This window comes from Glandiceps talaboti, chromosome 10 (genome assembly GCF_964340395.1).
Source record: "Glandiceps talaboti chromosome 10, keGlaTala1.1, whole genome shotgun sequence".
Taxonomy (NCBI): domain Eukaryota; kingdom Metazoa; phylum Hemichordata; class Enteropneusta; family Spengelidae; genus Glandiceps; species Glandiceps talaboti.
In genome coordinates this window covers 17,914,862-17,933,224 of record NC_135558.1, presented here as the reverse complement: position 1 = coordinate 17,933,224, position 18,363 = coordinate 17,914,862, and the positions used below count along the sequence as shown (strand labels likewise).

Sequence of the window (18,363 nt, the reverse complement as noted above, 5' to 3'; positions counted from 1 at the left end):
TTATTTCATAGTAAATCGTAAGGTTTATTTTGTATTTAATGCAAATTTCGTATTTTTGTACAAAATTAAATTAAAATCACGAGACCTGAAACGAAAACAACGTCTGGCTCGATCAAAAATCTTACTAACCTTGCTACATTTTATCGACAAAGAAATTACCAACAGTGCTATGTCTTATCATCCGGCTCAACAAAACTCTTACTATTAAACAGAGATATTTTTGAGTCAGATGATAAAATGTAGCACTGTTAGTAAGATTGTTGTTGAGCCAGACGAAAAAATGCATTAATGTTGGTAAGATTTTGTTGAGCCAGACGATAAAATGTAACAATGTTGGTAAGATTTTGTTGAGACAGACGACAAAATGTAGCAATGTTGGTAAGATTTTGTTGAGCCAGACGATAAAATGTAGCAATGTTGGTAAGATTTTGTTGAGCCAGACGATAAAATGTAGCAATGTTGGTAAGATATTGTTGAGTTAGAGGATAAAATGTAGCAATGTTGGTAAGATTTTGTTGAGCCAGACGATAAAATGTAGCAATGTTGGTAAGAGTTTGTTGAGCCAGATGATAAAATGTAGCAATTTTGGTAAGATTTTGTTGAGTTAGAGGATAAAATGTAGCAGTGTTAGTAAGTTTTTTGTCAATAAAATGTATTTTTATTTTGATGATGCTTTTTGTCGAGCCAGACGTTGTGTTGTTCCAATTTTCATGCGTTTCATTGTAACTGCTATTTAGACTTAAACATGGCCTGAAGAGCTAGAGTAAACGTTTTTCATCAACTGAATGATAGTTAGACCAAAACGCGTCAAAGATAACCATAATTTCATTAATACATCATTTGAATTATAATTTGGATGCTAAGTATAAAGTTGTTGTTTGATTGTAATTTTCTGTTCTACAGCCTACACCTCAGCCTAAAACTGATATAAATGTAACAGTTACTAACCAAGCTGTTCCTATTGTCGAGATATCCGGCAGACCATCATACACCTTGGTCTTGGTTACCATAGCGTTCTTTGTAGCTGGAGTCGTTGTGGCGATAATAGTTACAGTGCCGACAATTCTCTGTAAGTTGTTTACAATGTACTTAGCATATTTACTGCCAGCGAGGCCAAGAAATCCCTTGGCAATTTCTGTAAAGTGGTGTGATGACGCGAATTTACAAAAAATCATTTTTTTTTAATTCTCAACAAACCTGTCACTCAATTTACTAATTATGGCAGTTACTGAGCAAATGTGTATGTTGGGCAGATGTCATTTGGTTGTTCATGATTGGCTCTGCCGTTCTCTTCACTGAAGCATGGCGCTCCATGACTGAAGTAGGGAGGGTTATTTTTGTGTTTCTGGATCTGCAGACTACATGGGCACGGGGGTATTTAAGTTTAGCGCGCGCTGACCAGAAACTTTTTTTGCCTAAGAAATACAAGCCGAGTTTCTAAGAATTTAAGGTGAAAATACTCGCCTAATGACATTAAACTATGCCTATGCACAATGCTTCTATATATAACGTTACAATTGTTATCTGTCTGACATTGTTAGAATAGTTGAATGCATGGTAAGGATTTTCACAACAATTTTATTTGACATGATTCACTGTCGATCAATGGACGTGATCATCGAAATGATTGGTTGCCTTTCTCTATCTTTACTTTAGTAACATCCGGGGACGACGAGAATCCGGGTATTTCTTGTACGTATGACATCATCTATAGTGAGGTGTATAGTTACATCAACTATTCAAATTCTGACGACGTGACGACATATGAAAACGATATTTGTAAAGAATGGAGTATTATTGTGGATAGGGATGAGGTTGGTGAAATTATTATGGTCTGTCAACTCAATCAAAGTGTTATGAGTTGGTAAGAAATAAAGACGTGAAATTAGCTTAGTTAGCTTGGGGGATTTAGTTTGTGTTGTTTTCAAATTGAGTTTTGCACTTTCACAGTTTTAGGTTGTGCTATATCAAATTAAATTTAAACAAGTCATTGAGAATGACATAATCCCCGCTATGATTGGGTTTTAAGGAACTGGCAGTTTATGTTGTCATTTTCAAACCTGGTTAATGTTGTTTGGCCTCATATGGTTGTTTTTGATATCACTACACTGTTCAAGCAATTCTGAGTTTATGGCTTTGGACATGAAAACTGCGCCAACAAAATGGCTGCCCGGCAGCCATATCTGATTGTATCAAGACGAAAATGGATATGCACATGTATGTCACAGAACACTGTCCTAATACCAACTTTGAATGAGATCTGTTCAACCATGTCTGAGTTATGGCTTTGGACATGGAAATTTCGCAAACAAAATGGCTGCCAGGCAGTCATATTGGATTGTATCACGACGAAATTGGATATGCACATGTATGTCATAGAACGCTGTGCTAATACCAACTTTGAATGAGATCTGTTCAAGCATGTCTGGGTTATGGCTTTAGACATGGAAAATTATCAAACAAAATGGCTGCCAGGCAACCATATCGGATTGTATCATGACGAAAATGTATGTGCACATGTATGTCATAGAACACTGTGCTAATACCAACTTTGAATGAGATCTGTTCAAGCATGTCTGAGTTATGGCTTTGGACATGGAATATTCACAAACAAAATGGCTGCCAGGCAGCCATATTGGATCGTATCACGACAACAATGAATATGCACATGTATGTCATATAACACTGTCCTAATAGCGACTTTGAATGAGATCTGTTCACGCATGTCTGAGTTATGGCTTTGGACAGGGAAAATTCGCAAACAAAATGGCTGCTAGGTGGCCATATTGGATTGTATCATAAAACAAATTGACGTGCATATGTATGCCATAGTATGTTGCCCCTGTACCAAGTTTGAAAAAAAATCGGTCCAGACATCTCCAAGAAACGGCTGCGGACGGATGGACGCATGGACAGATGGAACCCAATCCATAAGTCCCCATCCAGACTTCGTCCGGCGGGGACTAATAAGCTTTGATGTAAATTTAGTAAGTTTTTAGGTTGTATTTTGGCTTGTCATTAAAGGGCCACCATACATGGAAGTTTGCAGTGTAAGTTAGACAGAAAGACGTAGCAAAGAGGCGGACATAGAGACATACAGACATAGACAGAGAAACAGTTACATGCATACACACAGAGCGACACACAGAGATGGGCAGACAGAGATTGACAGAAAGAAAGAAAGAAAATTTTAAGACACATGAAGCGACAGAGGCAGACTCATGGAGACAGGGTGACAGAGAAATAGGCAAGCAGGCAGGCAGACAGACAGACAGACAGACAGACAGACAGACAGAGATTGTGCTTATAACATCATCTTCCCCAACATTGTAAAAAGAACTAATGGTAGGTAAAGAAACTATAATGAAATTCAACTTACCCATGGCCATGCATTGATTTCTAAGTTACAGAAGTAAAAACAATATCTAATTCGCTGTCTTCTTTCGTAATTTGTAGATAATCGTCATCGAAGTACTGGAAGTAGGATTGACAACGGATGTCTATGAGAACAGTGTGTTAAACATATACACAAACGGTACACAGGATGAATTCATCAGTATTGACAGTGGCACTTCTTTACCAGCTGTATTTGTCAGTGAAGGCAATACTGTCTTTCTAACTTTTACGTCAGGTTCTGTTCTCAAAGAGGCAGTCCTGTCCGTTAAATTTCAAACAGGTTTGGTTTTGTTTTGTTATCTTTATGAAGATATTATGGAGAAAGGTGTTCGTCTTCGATTTTGTAATGAGACAACTAAATAGACAGACAGCCTGCAGGCCGAAGCAGATAGACTGGAAGAGAGAGAGAGAGAGAGAGAGAGAGAGAGAGAGAGAGAGAGAGAGAGAGAGAGAGAGAGAGAGAGAGAGAGAGAGAGAGAGAGAGAGAGAGAGACAGACAGACAGACAGACAGACAGACAGACAGACAGACAGACAGACAGACAGACAGACAGACAGACAGACAGACAGACAGACAGAGGGGGAGAGAGAAGGGATGGAGGGAGGTTGAGGAAGGGAGGGAGGGAGAGAGAGTAAGGCAAAGAGATAGCGGCACACAGACGGACACAAGCACACACAAATACAAATACATCAAACAGACAGACAGAGACAGACAGACGGGAAGTAGATAGGTGGGTAGGTAGGTAGGTAGGTAGGTATAGTCAGTCAGTCACTCGTGAGTGAGTGAATGAGTGAGTGAGTGAGTGAGTGAGTGAGTGAGTGAGTGAGTAGTAAGTAAGTAAGTAAGTAAGTAAGTAAGTAAGCAAGTAAGTAAGTAAGTAAGTAAGTTAAGATGGAAAACATGCTGAAGTAGACAGCTTCTCAGTAAGTGAATAATCACTAAATTTTTGTCATTATCTCAGTGCCATACAACAGCTTCAAATGTATCAATGACCACACATTATCACAGTCGTCTGGTTCTTTCTGGAGCCCCAATAGACTAGCGGATGGCACCATTGTTGGAGTTTATGGGAGCGATTTGATTTGTGAATTCAGAATATCAAACACGCAGGATCTTGTAAGTTCAGTTACTGACAGATCTAGAACTTGTAGTCGATATTTTACAAACCATACGATGTGTGATAGTTTATACCATGTTGCAACATTTCGTGTGGCGTGGCCTCAATAACATAAACCTCATTTACATAAACCCTATTTACATATACTTCAATATAAGGCAGGTGATAACAATGATATTATAAACATATAGATGAAAATTGTAACGAATGCTACAATTGATTCTTTGTTTGACCTAATGTTGTTATTTTTAACAAAAAAACACGTTTTTATAGCACAACTGAACAGCAGAGTTCAGTTGTGCTATGGATATAGTAGAATGTCTGTCTGTGTGAACTCTTTGTGAACCTAAAAGTCAAAAACCGCTTGGCCAATCGCTTACTATGGGTGTACAGTTGAGATATTGTTCAATCCAAACAATCGCCCGCCAGATATGTGATTTTTGGTAAGAAAAAAATAACTAAAAAATTACTTGGCAAATTTGGCTGAAGTTTGGCTAGGAGGTTTCTAGACATATTCATGACATGATGCGCATCAGTGGTATGCAAATTAGGTCTGAAAAGTATTTTTTTGTCAAAAACTTCTCTCTCAAAAACTATCCAAAGGATAGGGATATCGTAGAAATGTTATTCCACAGATTTTACTTATAACCCATTTACACAATTTACCCTAGAAACCATATGACCATGCTCTTAGCAACATCCATATGCCAGTATATTTTGCGAAGATAAGATTATTGGGTAAACAAGTGGTGTACATTTCACAGATAACAACAGGGATGGGTAGGCATTTGGATAAACATCCAGAAGATGTTTACGTGTATGCCTAGCAACAAGAACACGCCCACAGCAACAGCAAAATGGTGATATCAATAGGGATGGTTGGGAAAGAGGATAAACTTTCACAAAACTGACATATAGTCACCAAGTCCAGTCAATTGATTGTGTATACTGTATAGGTAACAACAGGGCTGGATCAGCATGTAGATAAACTCTCAGTTGTGCTACAACGCCATTGGCGTTATTTGATTATGATATCAGTTACTCTAGATCTATCAGTTCAAAAGCCATACATTTCATTAATTGTAGATCACAGAGATAACATTTAGTTCCTTTGATCTGGAAACTTCATCAGACTGTAGTATAAACGAAGATTATGTTGCTATCTACAAAACCTCGAAAATAACTCCAGATGAGACGCTAGTCGTGTACTTCTGTGAGTCAAGTCCACCTCAACATTCGATAGTATTGAATGCAGAAGTTGTTAATATCAAGTTTAGAAGTGACCCTGACGAGTTTGCTGGCTATGGGTTTGTTGCAAACTTCAGAACATATGTTACAGGTTAGTAATTATTGAAACAGCATTAGCAATATTTTTATATTAATGTGTTTATTTCATTCCGTGTTCCATATATTGTGACATGATGTATGTAACCATCTGGCAGGTATACGTACAAACTACAATATACACAAGTCTACTGAATATATGTTTTGATATTGTAAGTGTTAGCACATATAATGTGAATGTATGAAAATGTATGATTTCACATTGTACACATGCATAACTTGACTTAGTAAACATACATAATTTGACTTTGTTAACATGCATAATTAGACTTTGTTAATATGCAAATGTTGAACTTTGTAAACATGCATAATTTGACTTTGTTAAAATACATTATTTGACTTACATACTTTGGCTTTGTAATCGTGCATAATTTGACTTTGTTAACATGCATAATTTGATTTTAAATTTGCATAATTTGAATTCGTTAACATGGCTGTATGCATAAGTTGTTAGTTCTCCTGTATGCAGTTATACGAGTAAGATAGCTGTAATAAATATGAATACAGGTTTTTTGAACTGTGCTATTCGATATCATAATAGACTCGATTTTATCCCGAGATTTGATCAGGGCTTGGCAGCAACTATCTTGACCTCAAACGTTCATCCAATAACCCAGGTGAGCACGCATCTATATTGTGACTACATATACGACTAAACACTAACACCGTGGTCTGTTTTCCAAGTAGCTAGTGGAACTTACTAAACCTTTTGTTTAATTCAATTATTAGGGACATCTTCTGGTTGTGGAGGCGATAGGTTCTTGGTAGTAAAGCAGACAAGTGACTCAATCAAGTACTCTGACTCAGACTCTAACCCAGTGTACTGTAATTGGACTATCGTAACTCAGTATGACATGGTAAATCAGATGTGTGTTCAAGCATAGACAATAGTCGATTGTCCGGTTCCAAGATGCATTGCGTGATAGGACGTCGCTTATGTTGTTACATTTTGTCCTCTTCTGTCTTTATTATGTTTGAAATAACATTTTCATCAGGAAATGATGGAAAGACATGTTGACGTCTTCGATTATGAGTGATTTTACAGAACAAAGAATAAACGTCTGACAGTGATTTGATATGGTGCAAAATAAAATGGTGCTCACCTCTTGTTAGGTGGCGACTTTAATGTGGCGGATATCAACTGGGGGAGTGCAAGCAATAGTCGACAGTGTCAGTAACTGCAAAAAAATCAGCGAGAATAAGTGGTGAAAGATTACTTCATTGACTCACCAGATTGCAGAGGAACCAAATTCACAAAAAATATACTAAAGTTATTTTTCACAGGCAATCCATCACTTATCAATTACTAAATCAATAAGTGTACATGTACAGTCATTCCTGGCATATCAGCCCATGAAGCAGTTTAATAAAATCAAGTCTTCGCCCAATGAAAGTGAGGAAACCACCGAGGAGAATATTTCACATAAAGAAGCCAATTACGAGAACTTAACAGTTTTCAACACTTTAAGAATAATACCCAAAATATGTCAATTGATTAAATCTGGTCTAAATTTAAGAACAAGTTACATTCACTAATGAACACTTTCGTTCAAACCAAACTTGTCTTAGGCAACAAAATCAGGAGACCATGATTCGATCACTCTGTCCAATCAAATTTTCAAACTGTACTTTAGTGCCTGGCCGAGTGTTTGTTCGGTGTGATAATCACCCAGTAGATAAGAGGTAAGGCAAATTGCCGTCGTAACTAATGCCCCTGGTAATTATTAGGTTAGGGGTGTTTTAATTTAGATAAGAGGAGAAGAATGGACAAGATGTCTTTATTTAGTCAATAAAGAAAGAATTGCATACAGCCGAAAGAGGGAAAAGTAGCCAGGGAAAGAAGGAAAAATAGTTTTATATCACCACAAAAATCAATTGATCAATATCACACACAAAATAAGTTTTATTTGACAACAAAATCAATCAATCAATCAATCAATCAATCAGCTACATGTTCGCTGCACCCAGTGATTTAACGAATGATGCTCGTTGTTATCTTTCATTACTAATATCCATATCGTTTTATTTTTCAGAAAATAGAGTTGTCAAATTTGTTGTTTAATCTCGGCTGTTCTGAGGACTCTTTAACTATATATGATGGTATAGATGAGAATGCACCCATACTGAATAGCTACTGTGGATTTAGCGATGGGCTCTCCATTACTTCTACTATGAACGTAATGCATATTGGTTTTAAGGCAGATGGGGACATTGCAACGTACGAGTTCTCTGCAGACTATAATAAAGTGTAATGTGTTTTTTCTGATATCAACGCTTACCACAGTGATTTTCAGTGTTATCTTAGCCACTGACGATCGTTGATAATAACTTAATGAGATAAAAATACAGTCCTATAAAGTTATAAATAGCTGACATTTCAGGAGTAACCATTCTATGAGCTAAAGCTTTACACTGCTGAAAATAATGTAATGATTAGAATGGAATAAAGAAGAAAAGAATGACATCGCATGACAATGATAACCTGACAATCTGTGTATTATTGAATGCCATGAGGATGGCACTAGAATGGCAAAGAAAGTCGACCGGTACTTTTTAGCATGACCGTGCTGTGTGTGTGTGTGTGTGCGCGTGCGTGCGTGCATGTCTGTGTGTGTGTGTGTGTCTGTCTGTCTGTCTGTCTGTCTGTCTGTCTGTCTCTGTCTGTCTGTGTCTGTGTCTGTGTCTGTGTCAATGGCTGTGTCTGTGGCTGTGTCTGTGTCTGTGTAATGAATTGAAAAAAATGTAAATGTGCTGACCAACTGCCTTAGTCTTTGATAGAGATGTTACTTTGTAAAGGGAGTGTATCAAGTGAACCATTATTCAAAGCAATGATCAATATGACAGATACCGGGTATGTAAATTGGTTGAAATTTTAGTACAGTCAGTTATGCTACAATGCCATTTATGGTATTTTTATCTTCCATAAGGGAGGGTTATGCATTGATGTCTGTCTGTCTGTCTGTCTGTCTGTCTGTCTGTCTGTCTGTCTGTCTCTCTGTCTGTCTGTCTGTCTGTGTATGTATGTATGCATGCATGCATGCATGCATGTATGTATGCATATATATATGTATGTATATGTATGTAATGTATGTATGAATGTATGTATGTATGTATGTATGTATGTACATTGTATGTATGTATGTATGTATGTATGTATGTATGTATGTATGTATGTATGTATGTCCGTGTGTCTGTCTGTCATCGTTTTCCCAAAACTGACTGGCTTAACATAAACGAAATTTCATCTTATTCATATATTCTTTAGGGTAATGACAAGAACTGACTAGGCTTTGGTAAACATGCCATGAATATTAATTATGAGTTTGTTGATAGATTTTAACGTTAGTGAGTAATTTGCATAAGTAATGACTTTCATGTTGAACTTCTGATAATGCGCATGGAAACTAATAGAAAGGCTTGCAGTTTTTACGAAAACAATTCATTTTACATCTCATTCTTCACCTGTTCATTGTGTATATACCCTGATATCGACGGTGATGTTTACCGTGTAAAATAAAGCTGGGACAAAACTACTCTCCAGAAAAAATATGAAAGAATGTTGACTTCAGTTATTGCAGCAGGCAAATGGCTATTGTATACACTAGTAGGAGTACGGGTAGTTTATTCATTATTGTGACTTGCAACTCAAGGAGTAGACTATCAACAGTCGTCTTGACTTTTTTGTAATTTATCTTTAATATTTTGTTTTACTGCTGAACTTAATATAATTAATAGGTGGTGTGCGTTGGACGATGAAGTCGGATTATATATATGTGTGTTCAAATCCTCAGTGAGTAGCGCGCGTTCAGTATCATGTATATCCAACAGAGAATGTGCATTGTACATGCTGATTATTATATCGCATGTTCTAGGTTATGTATGTGTACACAATTAGTATTTAATACATAAGTATTTCGGGTTTTTTAAAGAAATGTGACAAAATATGATTCGCGTCTGAATACAAACTACTCAATGTGTTGCCAAGCCCAATGGACTTACATCACCAATAAATACAGTACACATTATAGTTACTGTAGGTTGAGATCACAAAATATAAAGAAATACATGTAGAAAATGACTTTTCTATGAAAAGTAAGATATATTTCCGACAAAAATGCATGGCTGTTTATATAGGTAGTAACTTCATATCCCATTTTAAGGGTATAACGACCCAGTTCTGATTGGAATAAAATTTACCAGGTGTAAAACTGTAAATAAAGACGTAATGGTTAGACTATAAGAAAAGGATGATCCGAGATAATCTTGTCCACTGATAAGATATTGCAAATGCGAGAACCTGGTATTGAGTATTGGGTCTTTAACTATGATATTACAGTGTACTTGTTTGGTTTATCAAAAATCAATTAATTTTTGTATAACAGACCAAGATCTTGTACCAGCCATATATACATGTACAGTACATGTACTATATTTCAAATGATTCAACTGATGATTTTTTCAAAACCTCAAATAGTTTTCTGGCTTTTACATGAGCACTCATCTATATTTTTATCCTGCCTCTTTTATATGAAGGAATGTCTACAATTTATCAACGCCAGGACATGTGCTTTTTTTTTTTATCTCACATGTTTTTAATGGTCACATTTCTATTTTACTCGGCTATAATCTTATACATTGTGCACGTCAGAGGTACAGCTTGGTAGGCACAAACAGACTTTGATATGCATGGGTGGACGTACATAAGCCATTCCCATCGCCCTCACCTGACAGTACCCATTGAGACTGAAAAAAAATCAGTAATCACACTATAGCATACTGTTTAAAACTCTTTTGCATCCTGTAGTTCGAAATCCATATGTGCCATTATAAAAGATATGACATTTAATTTACCGTAAAATTCATAAATGAAGCCTTGCGTTCTAACCCTGTAACTGACTATAATCATATGGATGTGGAAACTATATGTCAACATCGTCGCGGATGAGTTACTAGGCAACATGTGATGTGAAACCATTGCGTGTTTGGATTACTATAACACTTTTTGCCATGTCATAGAATTGTGTTAATTTAGTAAGTAACAGCTGTCAATCTGTGTTTAAGTCCCCTTGTCCAATTCAGGCCATAAAAATGTCGGGATGCAATGGTATAATATGCAGTAATGTATACGTAACGTTTTGTTATGTTTTGGGTGTGTAGTTATTTGCTATATATAGTAGTTTAATAGTGGAGACTTTTCAGCTGCAATCTATGAAGACTTGTTGACTGGGAGAAAAACATTATAATGTATTAAAAATGGATATTTACACGACATTACTTTGTTCACCAAATATTTGTCATCTTTTTGTTTCGTTTGTTATCATTTTGTTACATTTTTTGAAAGTATAAGAATATATTTTATCTAAATAGGAAAAATATCCATGACTACCCATGGTTTTAAAAGTAAATCACTCCCTTTCTTCCCTTCCCTTCTCTTCCTTCCCTTCCCTTCCCTTCCTTTCCCATTCCTTCCCTTCCCTTTCCTTCCTTCCCATCCAATCCATTCCCCCTCCTTCCCTTCCCTTTCTTCCCTCCAATCCCATCCATTCCCTCTCCTACCCGTCCCTTCCCTTCCACACATAGTAATTTCAGAAACACAAACTTGAAGAAACCATATTCACAGTGAATGACAAGTATTTTATTTTCATTTTGACATCACTAAATCTATTAAAATTACCATTTTTAAAGCTTTGATCAGTGTGTAAGCTCAACAAACAGTTGTCTAGCTGTTAGACATTGGGGCAATTCTGCTAACTTCAAAAGAGATCATAGGTTGCATAGCGCCAAATTGACTTTTAAAAAAAATGCAATATTCAGAGTGGCCATAATGGTTCGTCGGTGTTTGTATGGCGTTTAATAATAGATTCAGTGAGGAATGTAAATACCTCGTGTGAAGCGAAGAAAAACAATTCTTAAGATTATGGGGCGAGGGAAGTGGCGAGTATGACAATATGACAATATGGAGAGAGGGGAACGAGGCTGGGATCGATACGCACACATATTCCTAAGCAGTGGGTGTGTTTATCCAGAAGGAGGGTATGTCATGAAATGTTGCAGTGGGAGGAAGAAGTTTTCCTCTTCTCCCTTTGCCCACTCAGCTGCAATAAGAATTTTGCCTGGCTAAAATCGCCCATCCCCCTTTTAAACTAAAAGCGCCGGTTTCGTTGGTTGTACCTGAAATATGAACATCTTTCACGTATCACGCCTCCCCCCTTTTAATCGTCAATATAACTGAAAAAGAATTTTGTCTTATCTGTCGTTCTTAGTACAAAGTTGGTGGTTCTAGGTACATGTATGGTGGTTTTCTCGACATTTTAGTATAGGTCATACCGCATTTAGCATCTGCAAATAACTGTAGCGTTAGTTTTGATTTTTGAAGTTCTTTTTTCGTATTGGGGTTTTACGTTTAAACCCCGGAACAAAAGAATAACTCCAAAACAAAACACACACACACACACACACACACACACACACAAGCAAACAAAAAAACCTAAATCTACAAATCTACAGCAAATATACCCCTCCTCAAACTAAAACGATAGACAGTGCCTGTGCTAAACAAACAAACAAACAAACAAACAAACAAACAAACAAACAAACAAACAAACAAACAAAACGTGTAAACTTCTTTTTCGCTGCTTGTGGCAAAGTATAATAGAAATATGATATGTCATGTGCCCATACACGTATTTACAACAACAGTACTGACTATTTTCACATTGTCTGTTATTCCTTTAATTTTACTCAACCAAAAATCGCTCCATTCAAGGTACTTGATGTTCTTTAAAATCAGCAACTTTACTTGAGGAATGTCTTCGAAAGAGAATTTTCACATTAAATCTATTTTATGGGAACGATACCTACAAAAATAAAATATACTACAACACTGTATGACAGTGAAATTGAAACATTGTAACTGTAAACCTTACATGTACTATCGACCAAATAAAATCGATTTACTACTGACCAATCAGCATCAGGGTACTGTCGACCAATCAGATCGGATGATTCAAGGTAATGTCGAAAAAGTAGAATCGGGTTACAGTCGACCAATCATAGTTAAGATACTATACTGCTGACCAATCAGAATCAATGTACTAATGATAAATTAGAATCAAGGTACAGTCTATCAATCATAGTTAAGGTACTGCTGACCAATCAGAATCAATATACTGTCGATCAATCAGAGTCAGGGTATTGCTTTCCAATAGGGAACTTGCAAACCCGCCATGTTGAATATTGCATCATGGGAAATGGGATAATAAATGCTCATCAATTAGTATTGTAACCACAAATAATCAATTCATAGTCCCCTGACCTTTGTGGGAGATTTATTTCATCGGTAGCTAGCTCCAGATTAGGTATTACGATAACCACAGATAATCCATATAATAGTCATTTGCATCTGAGCATGCTCAGTCTGGATTGCAAGTTCCCTATTAGAATCAAGGTACATTCGACCAATCGCAGTCAAGGAACTCTCAACCAGTAAATGTCAAATTCAAGGAATGAAAATACATACTGAACGGAGAAATTATATCTACTATCAGATTATGTCATAAAAAATTATGATGAAAAACAAGGATAAAATCTAGTAGTTACAGGCCACTTTGTACAGATGTTACAATATATGTACAGCATTTGCTTATAGTGTAACGGAGGTCTGGCATAATGTGCTAAAAAAAATAACCACGACGTTGAGTACTGGTGATACAGGCACTATGCATATTTTTACGATCAATCATTTGTTAGTAACACGTGGAAGGGACATTACATACAATTCTGGCCCAAATACGCCAAGCAAATACAACACATAATTTGAGAATACCATTAAAAAAAAAAGCGACAGCTTGTGTCCTATAATCCCTGCTGTCCGCCTCATCCGATGATCGTTTTTATTTAGACGACTAACAACATATGGAGGATTAAAAGGGAATCCACGATAGGCAAGTGTCAGTTGTCAAATTGTCGGCCACGCAATAATCACGTGCCCAAGTTGTATTTTCATATTTTTGTTTTTCATTTACTCGAATTTCAAAAAGTCGTTTTTCAGATTTCAACTGTAGGTCAACATGCTCTTTTGACTGTTTGAATGTTTGCTGTTTAGTGAACAGTGGTGGCATTTTGTGATTTGCACGTACTATATGTCATCCCATATTTTGTGTCACCTGCTACTATAGTATTATATATAGTTATGCCAGTGACCGTTGAAATCTGAAAATGAGGTGGTTCTCGGCAACAAAAAATACACTTTCTCGTCACTTCTTTTAAGAGAAGGATATTAAGTAACCCTAACTTTGCTCCGGACACGTTTTAGCCCACTCGAAACTTCGCCCTGTCATTTCTTCAATGGCTTTATTGTAGGGTTTGTAGAACTCGCACAATTTTTGCCACGTTTCGTCCGCTACAACGGGATGTTTTCTACCTTTAGCATGCGAGAGACAAGCATTGGATGGGAATTCGACACAGAACAGTTTCCTTTCCTCGTTGTACGAGAAATGATCCCGGCTGAAAAACGGTCGTAGACCGAGAAACCTTTCCACCCTCCTGAGCTCGGGAAGTGGATCTTTCGACAAATGCGTGCCATCCAAGATTAATATCTGATCCCTAGGAAAGGTATCATACCATCGGATTAAATGTTTGACGTATATTCCGACGTCGACTATTTCGTTCAGGGGTTGGATACCACCGAATTGTAGGTGCAAATCATCAACGGTCCGTTCAAATGTGTCTCTCACGCTGGAGTACATTGGGTCTTTTGAAAAATGATCCGTTTCACGCCACAAGAATTCCAGATAATCCGATACGGCTCGTCGCATAGGATCACATAATGTAATAATGATTTTGGTGTCTGGAGAAATCTCATCCATAATTAGTTGTGGGGTATTAAACGGTCGGTAAAAGTACGTCGGGGTCTTCTCCATTGTAATCTGGGAAGTCGTCGTAAATGGCATTTTTTTCCTGTAACACGTCAAGTTCGTCGGTTGTCGGGAATCAAAATAGTGCATTTCACCGATAGGTCCACTGATATTTGGATGTATACACAGAAATCGTATAAGAGCCCCCGTACCACATTTTCTTACCCCTGGCATAATAACTTGCGGTAGCCGTTGTTTGCAACCTCGAGCCTTCAGTACTTTGCTGTCCAGAAGCATGGCGTCGTCGGTCCTGTAGTACGGTATTTGTGGCTCATAACAAAAATTATCATATTTTGCTCGTACGTAATCATCGACGTAAACACTCGCACTCCAGTCTGGCTCCGATTCGTCTTCAGACTCTATTGAAGCAAAAATATCCGTATTCTTGCTGACGTCATCCCCGACATTTTCCCGACCAGAAATGTCTTTTAGCAGACTATCATAATTAAAACCGCCTTGCGGTGGCGGTTCATAACTGTCCTGACAGTTGTTATCACATAAACAGTAATTCGTACTTGAGTACCTCAAAATTGGTAAAAAGATAGTAAATATGGAACATATTGATACCACTACCAAAAACCGCTTCATAATCCAAGAAAATGGGAAATTAACAGTGATAAACGGTCCGCGATTCACAGCATAGGATATACGTGGAAAGGAAACGGTTGCCATCAAACTGAAATGGATAGTGCTGAAGCAAATATTCCTTTTTAAAATTAAAGTTCGGATAATGATGAGTTTGTAACAGCTGCGTACGAGTGGATAATCCATTGAGGGCGTTCGCTATAGTTTGTACTCTGTAGTGCGAAATCAACACAGGCACTTGTGACTTGTGACTCGTAAATGGCATTGAGAAAACAACACAGGCACTTGTGACCTGTGTAATATAGTTATAAAACCAAATAGCATAACTTTGGTTTCTTAAAAATATAACGAAGAAATATGACCAACTTTGTCAAAATCATGAGACAAAACCGTGATCTCGGTTGTAGAACCGTCGGCGCAATCTATTTGAATTTCGTGTGGTCCTAGAAATATAATTGTACTGGCCAAATGCCTCATAAAAGTGCCAGCTATTTTCACTGAAATGGGTTGACCGTTATGTGAGGGCGCCCCAACACAGCGTGTACAATTGCAAGTACACGCCATACAACACTGTTTCAGGCCTGTCTTAACCCGGTACCCATCGTCCGCAAGAGGGGGCGGGCTTCGTCTTCTACACAACAGTGTGCTTTTATGCGAATGATAAACTGAATAAGGGTCTTAATATATTTTTAATAGAGTCAAAAAACTATCAAATTATGAATTCAATATTACCGCCAAATACTACGGAAATAAACGATTGTCGATGGACTCTCAAATTTCTGAAAGGGGTCAAAAAGCAAGCTTAAGCTTCCATATGGCAAAGTTTGAAATTCAGTGAAGTGTCCATGAGGAACATTCTATCTGTTTGTCTATCCCTGATGCCTTGTCATATAGCACACAACAAACCTCCCGTAAATCTCAACATGTATTTTTTTAATGTTACAATGCAATCCACTAACCCAACAATAACCTATGATATTCAGTAGATAGTATATAATGAAAGGTTACTGGGTAAAATAGAATTTCACCTTTATCCCGACAACCTTCACCAGAGTAAAAATTTACTGGTATCCAGTGAAATACTCTTGTGAGTTCGTCAAAAACTACAGTATATCAATAACTAACAGTAGACATTATTTTTATTACAATACACCCTACTGGTACTGTCTGTGAGAACACTAGATAGACTAGTTGAACCATATACATGAAATAAAATGTTATGTATACATGATTTATATGTAGCCTGAAAACACACATGACATGTAGGATCAGATATTGATGAGAACATGATAAATGTATCAAATGTACAGGTATTACAAGTAGATATGATATATCATTACTTTGAAAGGTTAGGGGGAGATTGATGGTGACTGTGGGAGGCTCACATCTAGTAATATCAAAACTAGACTGTAAAATACGTCATGTTGTTTAGCCCGAGGCCTAGCAAGCATCTATAAACCACGACTGTACTAAACTGCCCAATATCCTGCACGGCAGTGCAACCAGATTTGGTTGCAGCCAATCAAATATCGTTATGCTGTAAAAGGTGTCAAAATGACAATGACGCCAGCATTTATGAGATCAACTACGTACTGTTTATACGTCATAGTAAACATAAGTTTCCCGCCTAAATATATTATTTTAACAAGTACAAACCGTTGAATCTGTGAATTGACAAGTGTCACCATATAACAGCAATTTTTCTTATAACCAGAAGCAGAAACTATTTTGTCTGTGACCTTTCGTTGAACTTTACGTTTTTAGCCTGATCGCCTCCTCTACAAATAGAAGGCGAGAGAAGGGTAGAGGAGGCGATCAGGCTAAAAACGTAAACATGTACTACGAAGGTCAATTCAAGCAAAATAACGAAGGTAAGATAGCAATGAACGATAAGCCGACATCTACATCGGATTTTAATAATCATATTGTATTGTGTCGTGCTACTACCGTACGCACTTTGAAAGAGCGCCAACAACGTTCGAAGCTGAGTGTGATATGCGCACCTGGATTGAATGGTCTAGGGTTGCAATATCAGGTTCCCTCATTTGTGACATTTTGTAAGTGGAACAATGACTAGGGCCATTCTTTTGTTCTGGGAAAAAGTTATCCAGACCAAAGAATGATCCCAGTCTTTACCTAAATTTTAATCCTAATCCTAACACGACCTTTATAAAGTTTGACATTAAATTAACATTTTTAGTACAGAGCTTCAGTTTCCTACCGTCTGTCAGTTGCTTGAATTATAGAGACTATTCTTAAAGAGTCGAACTGAAATAACCGTTGTATAAAAAAAATAAAAATAATCACTCATCTCTAACCAAAGTTAGTATTTAGCATTCTATGATCAAATTAATGTATGTATGTGTACTCAGATAAATTTCTGAACCAACTACTTTAAGCTCGAATACACAGCAAATGATATTGTATTTATTTATTTATTTATTCAGTACATATAACCGTTCCTAAATTCCCAGTGGACATTGTCAAGCAAAGGCTAGAGCATAAATGAATGAATGAGTGAGTGAGTGAGTGAGTGAGTGAGTGAGTGAGTGAGTGAGTGAGTGAGTGAGTGAGTGAGTGAGTGAGTGAGTGAGTGAGTGAGTGAGTGAGTGAGTGAGTGAGTGAGTGAGTGAGTGAGTGAGTGAGTGAGTGAGTGAGTGATCATGAGCAATAAAAAAACAAAGCAATTCATACAATTATTAAAATCAAACGAATACATTGCACGAAATGTTCAGTTGTAATTCAGAACAAAAACCACAAAAACGCACTATGTGACGAGCGGGCTTTAAACCCCCCCCCAAAAAACCAAACAAACCCACATTCCCTACAGTACAAATTATAAACTAAACAGAATGAAGGTCAAATTATATTCGGAGGAGGTGATTCCTTTGTGGATGGCTAATTTTGTCATATTGACCTAGCTAGAGGTACATGTAGAAGTTTAGAATCTAACTGTCTAATACCTTTGTACCTGATACTGGTAACTCGTGTAAACTTGATGTACATG

At 37.1% G+C, this 18,363-nt stretch overlaps 1 protein-coding gene across 1 annotated transcript; it reads right to left on the bottom strand.

Moving 5' to 3' along the window:
* Positions 1-14,144: 14,144 nt before the first annotated feature.
* On the bottom strand, positions 14,145-15,359 carry LOC144440703 (heparan sulfate glucosamine 3-O-sulfotransferase 1-like). The gene has a single exon (XM_078130086.1). The coding sequence runs from the start codon at positions 15,357-15,359 to the stop codon at positions 14,145-14,147; it is 1,215 nt and encodes a 404-aa protein (XP_077986212.1).
* Positions 15,360-18,363: the final 3,004 nt, after the last annotated feature.

Excerpts from the sequence above, each read along its gene's own strand:
- LOC144440703 (XM_078130086.1), bottom strand. The coding sequence starts at position 15,359 with ATGAAGCGGTTTTTGGTAGTGGTATCAATATGTTCCATATTTACTATC.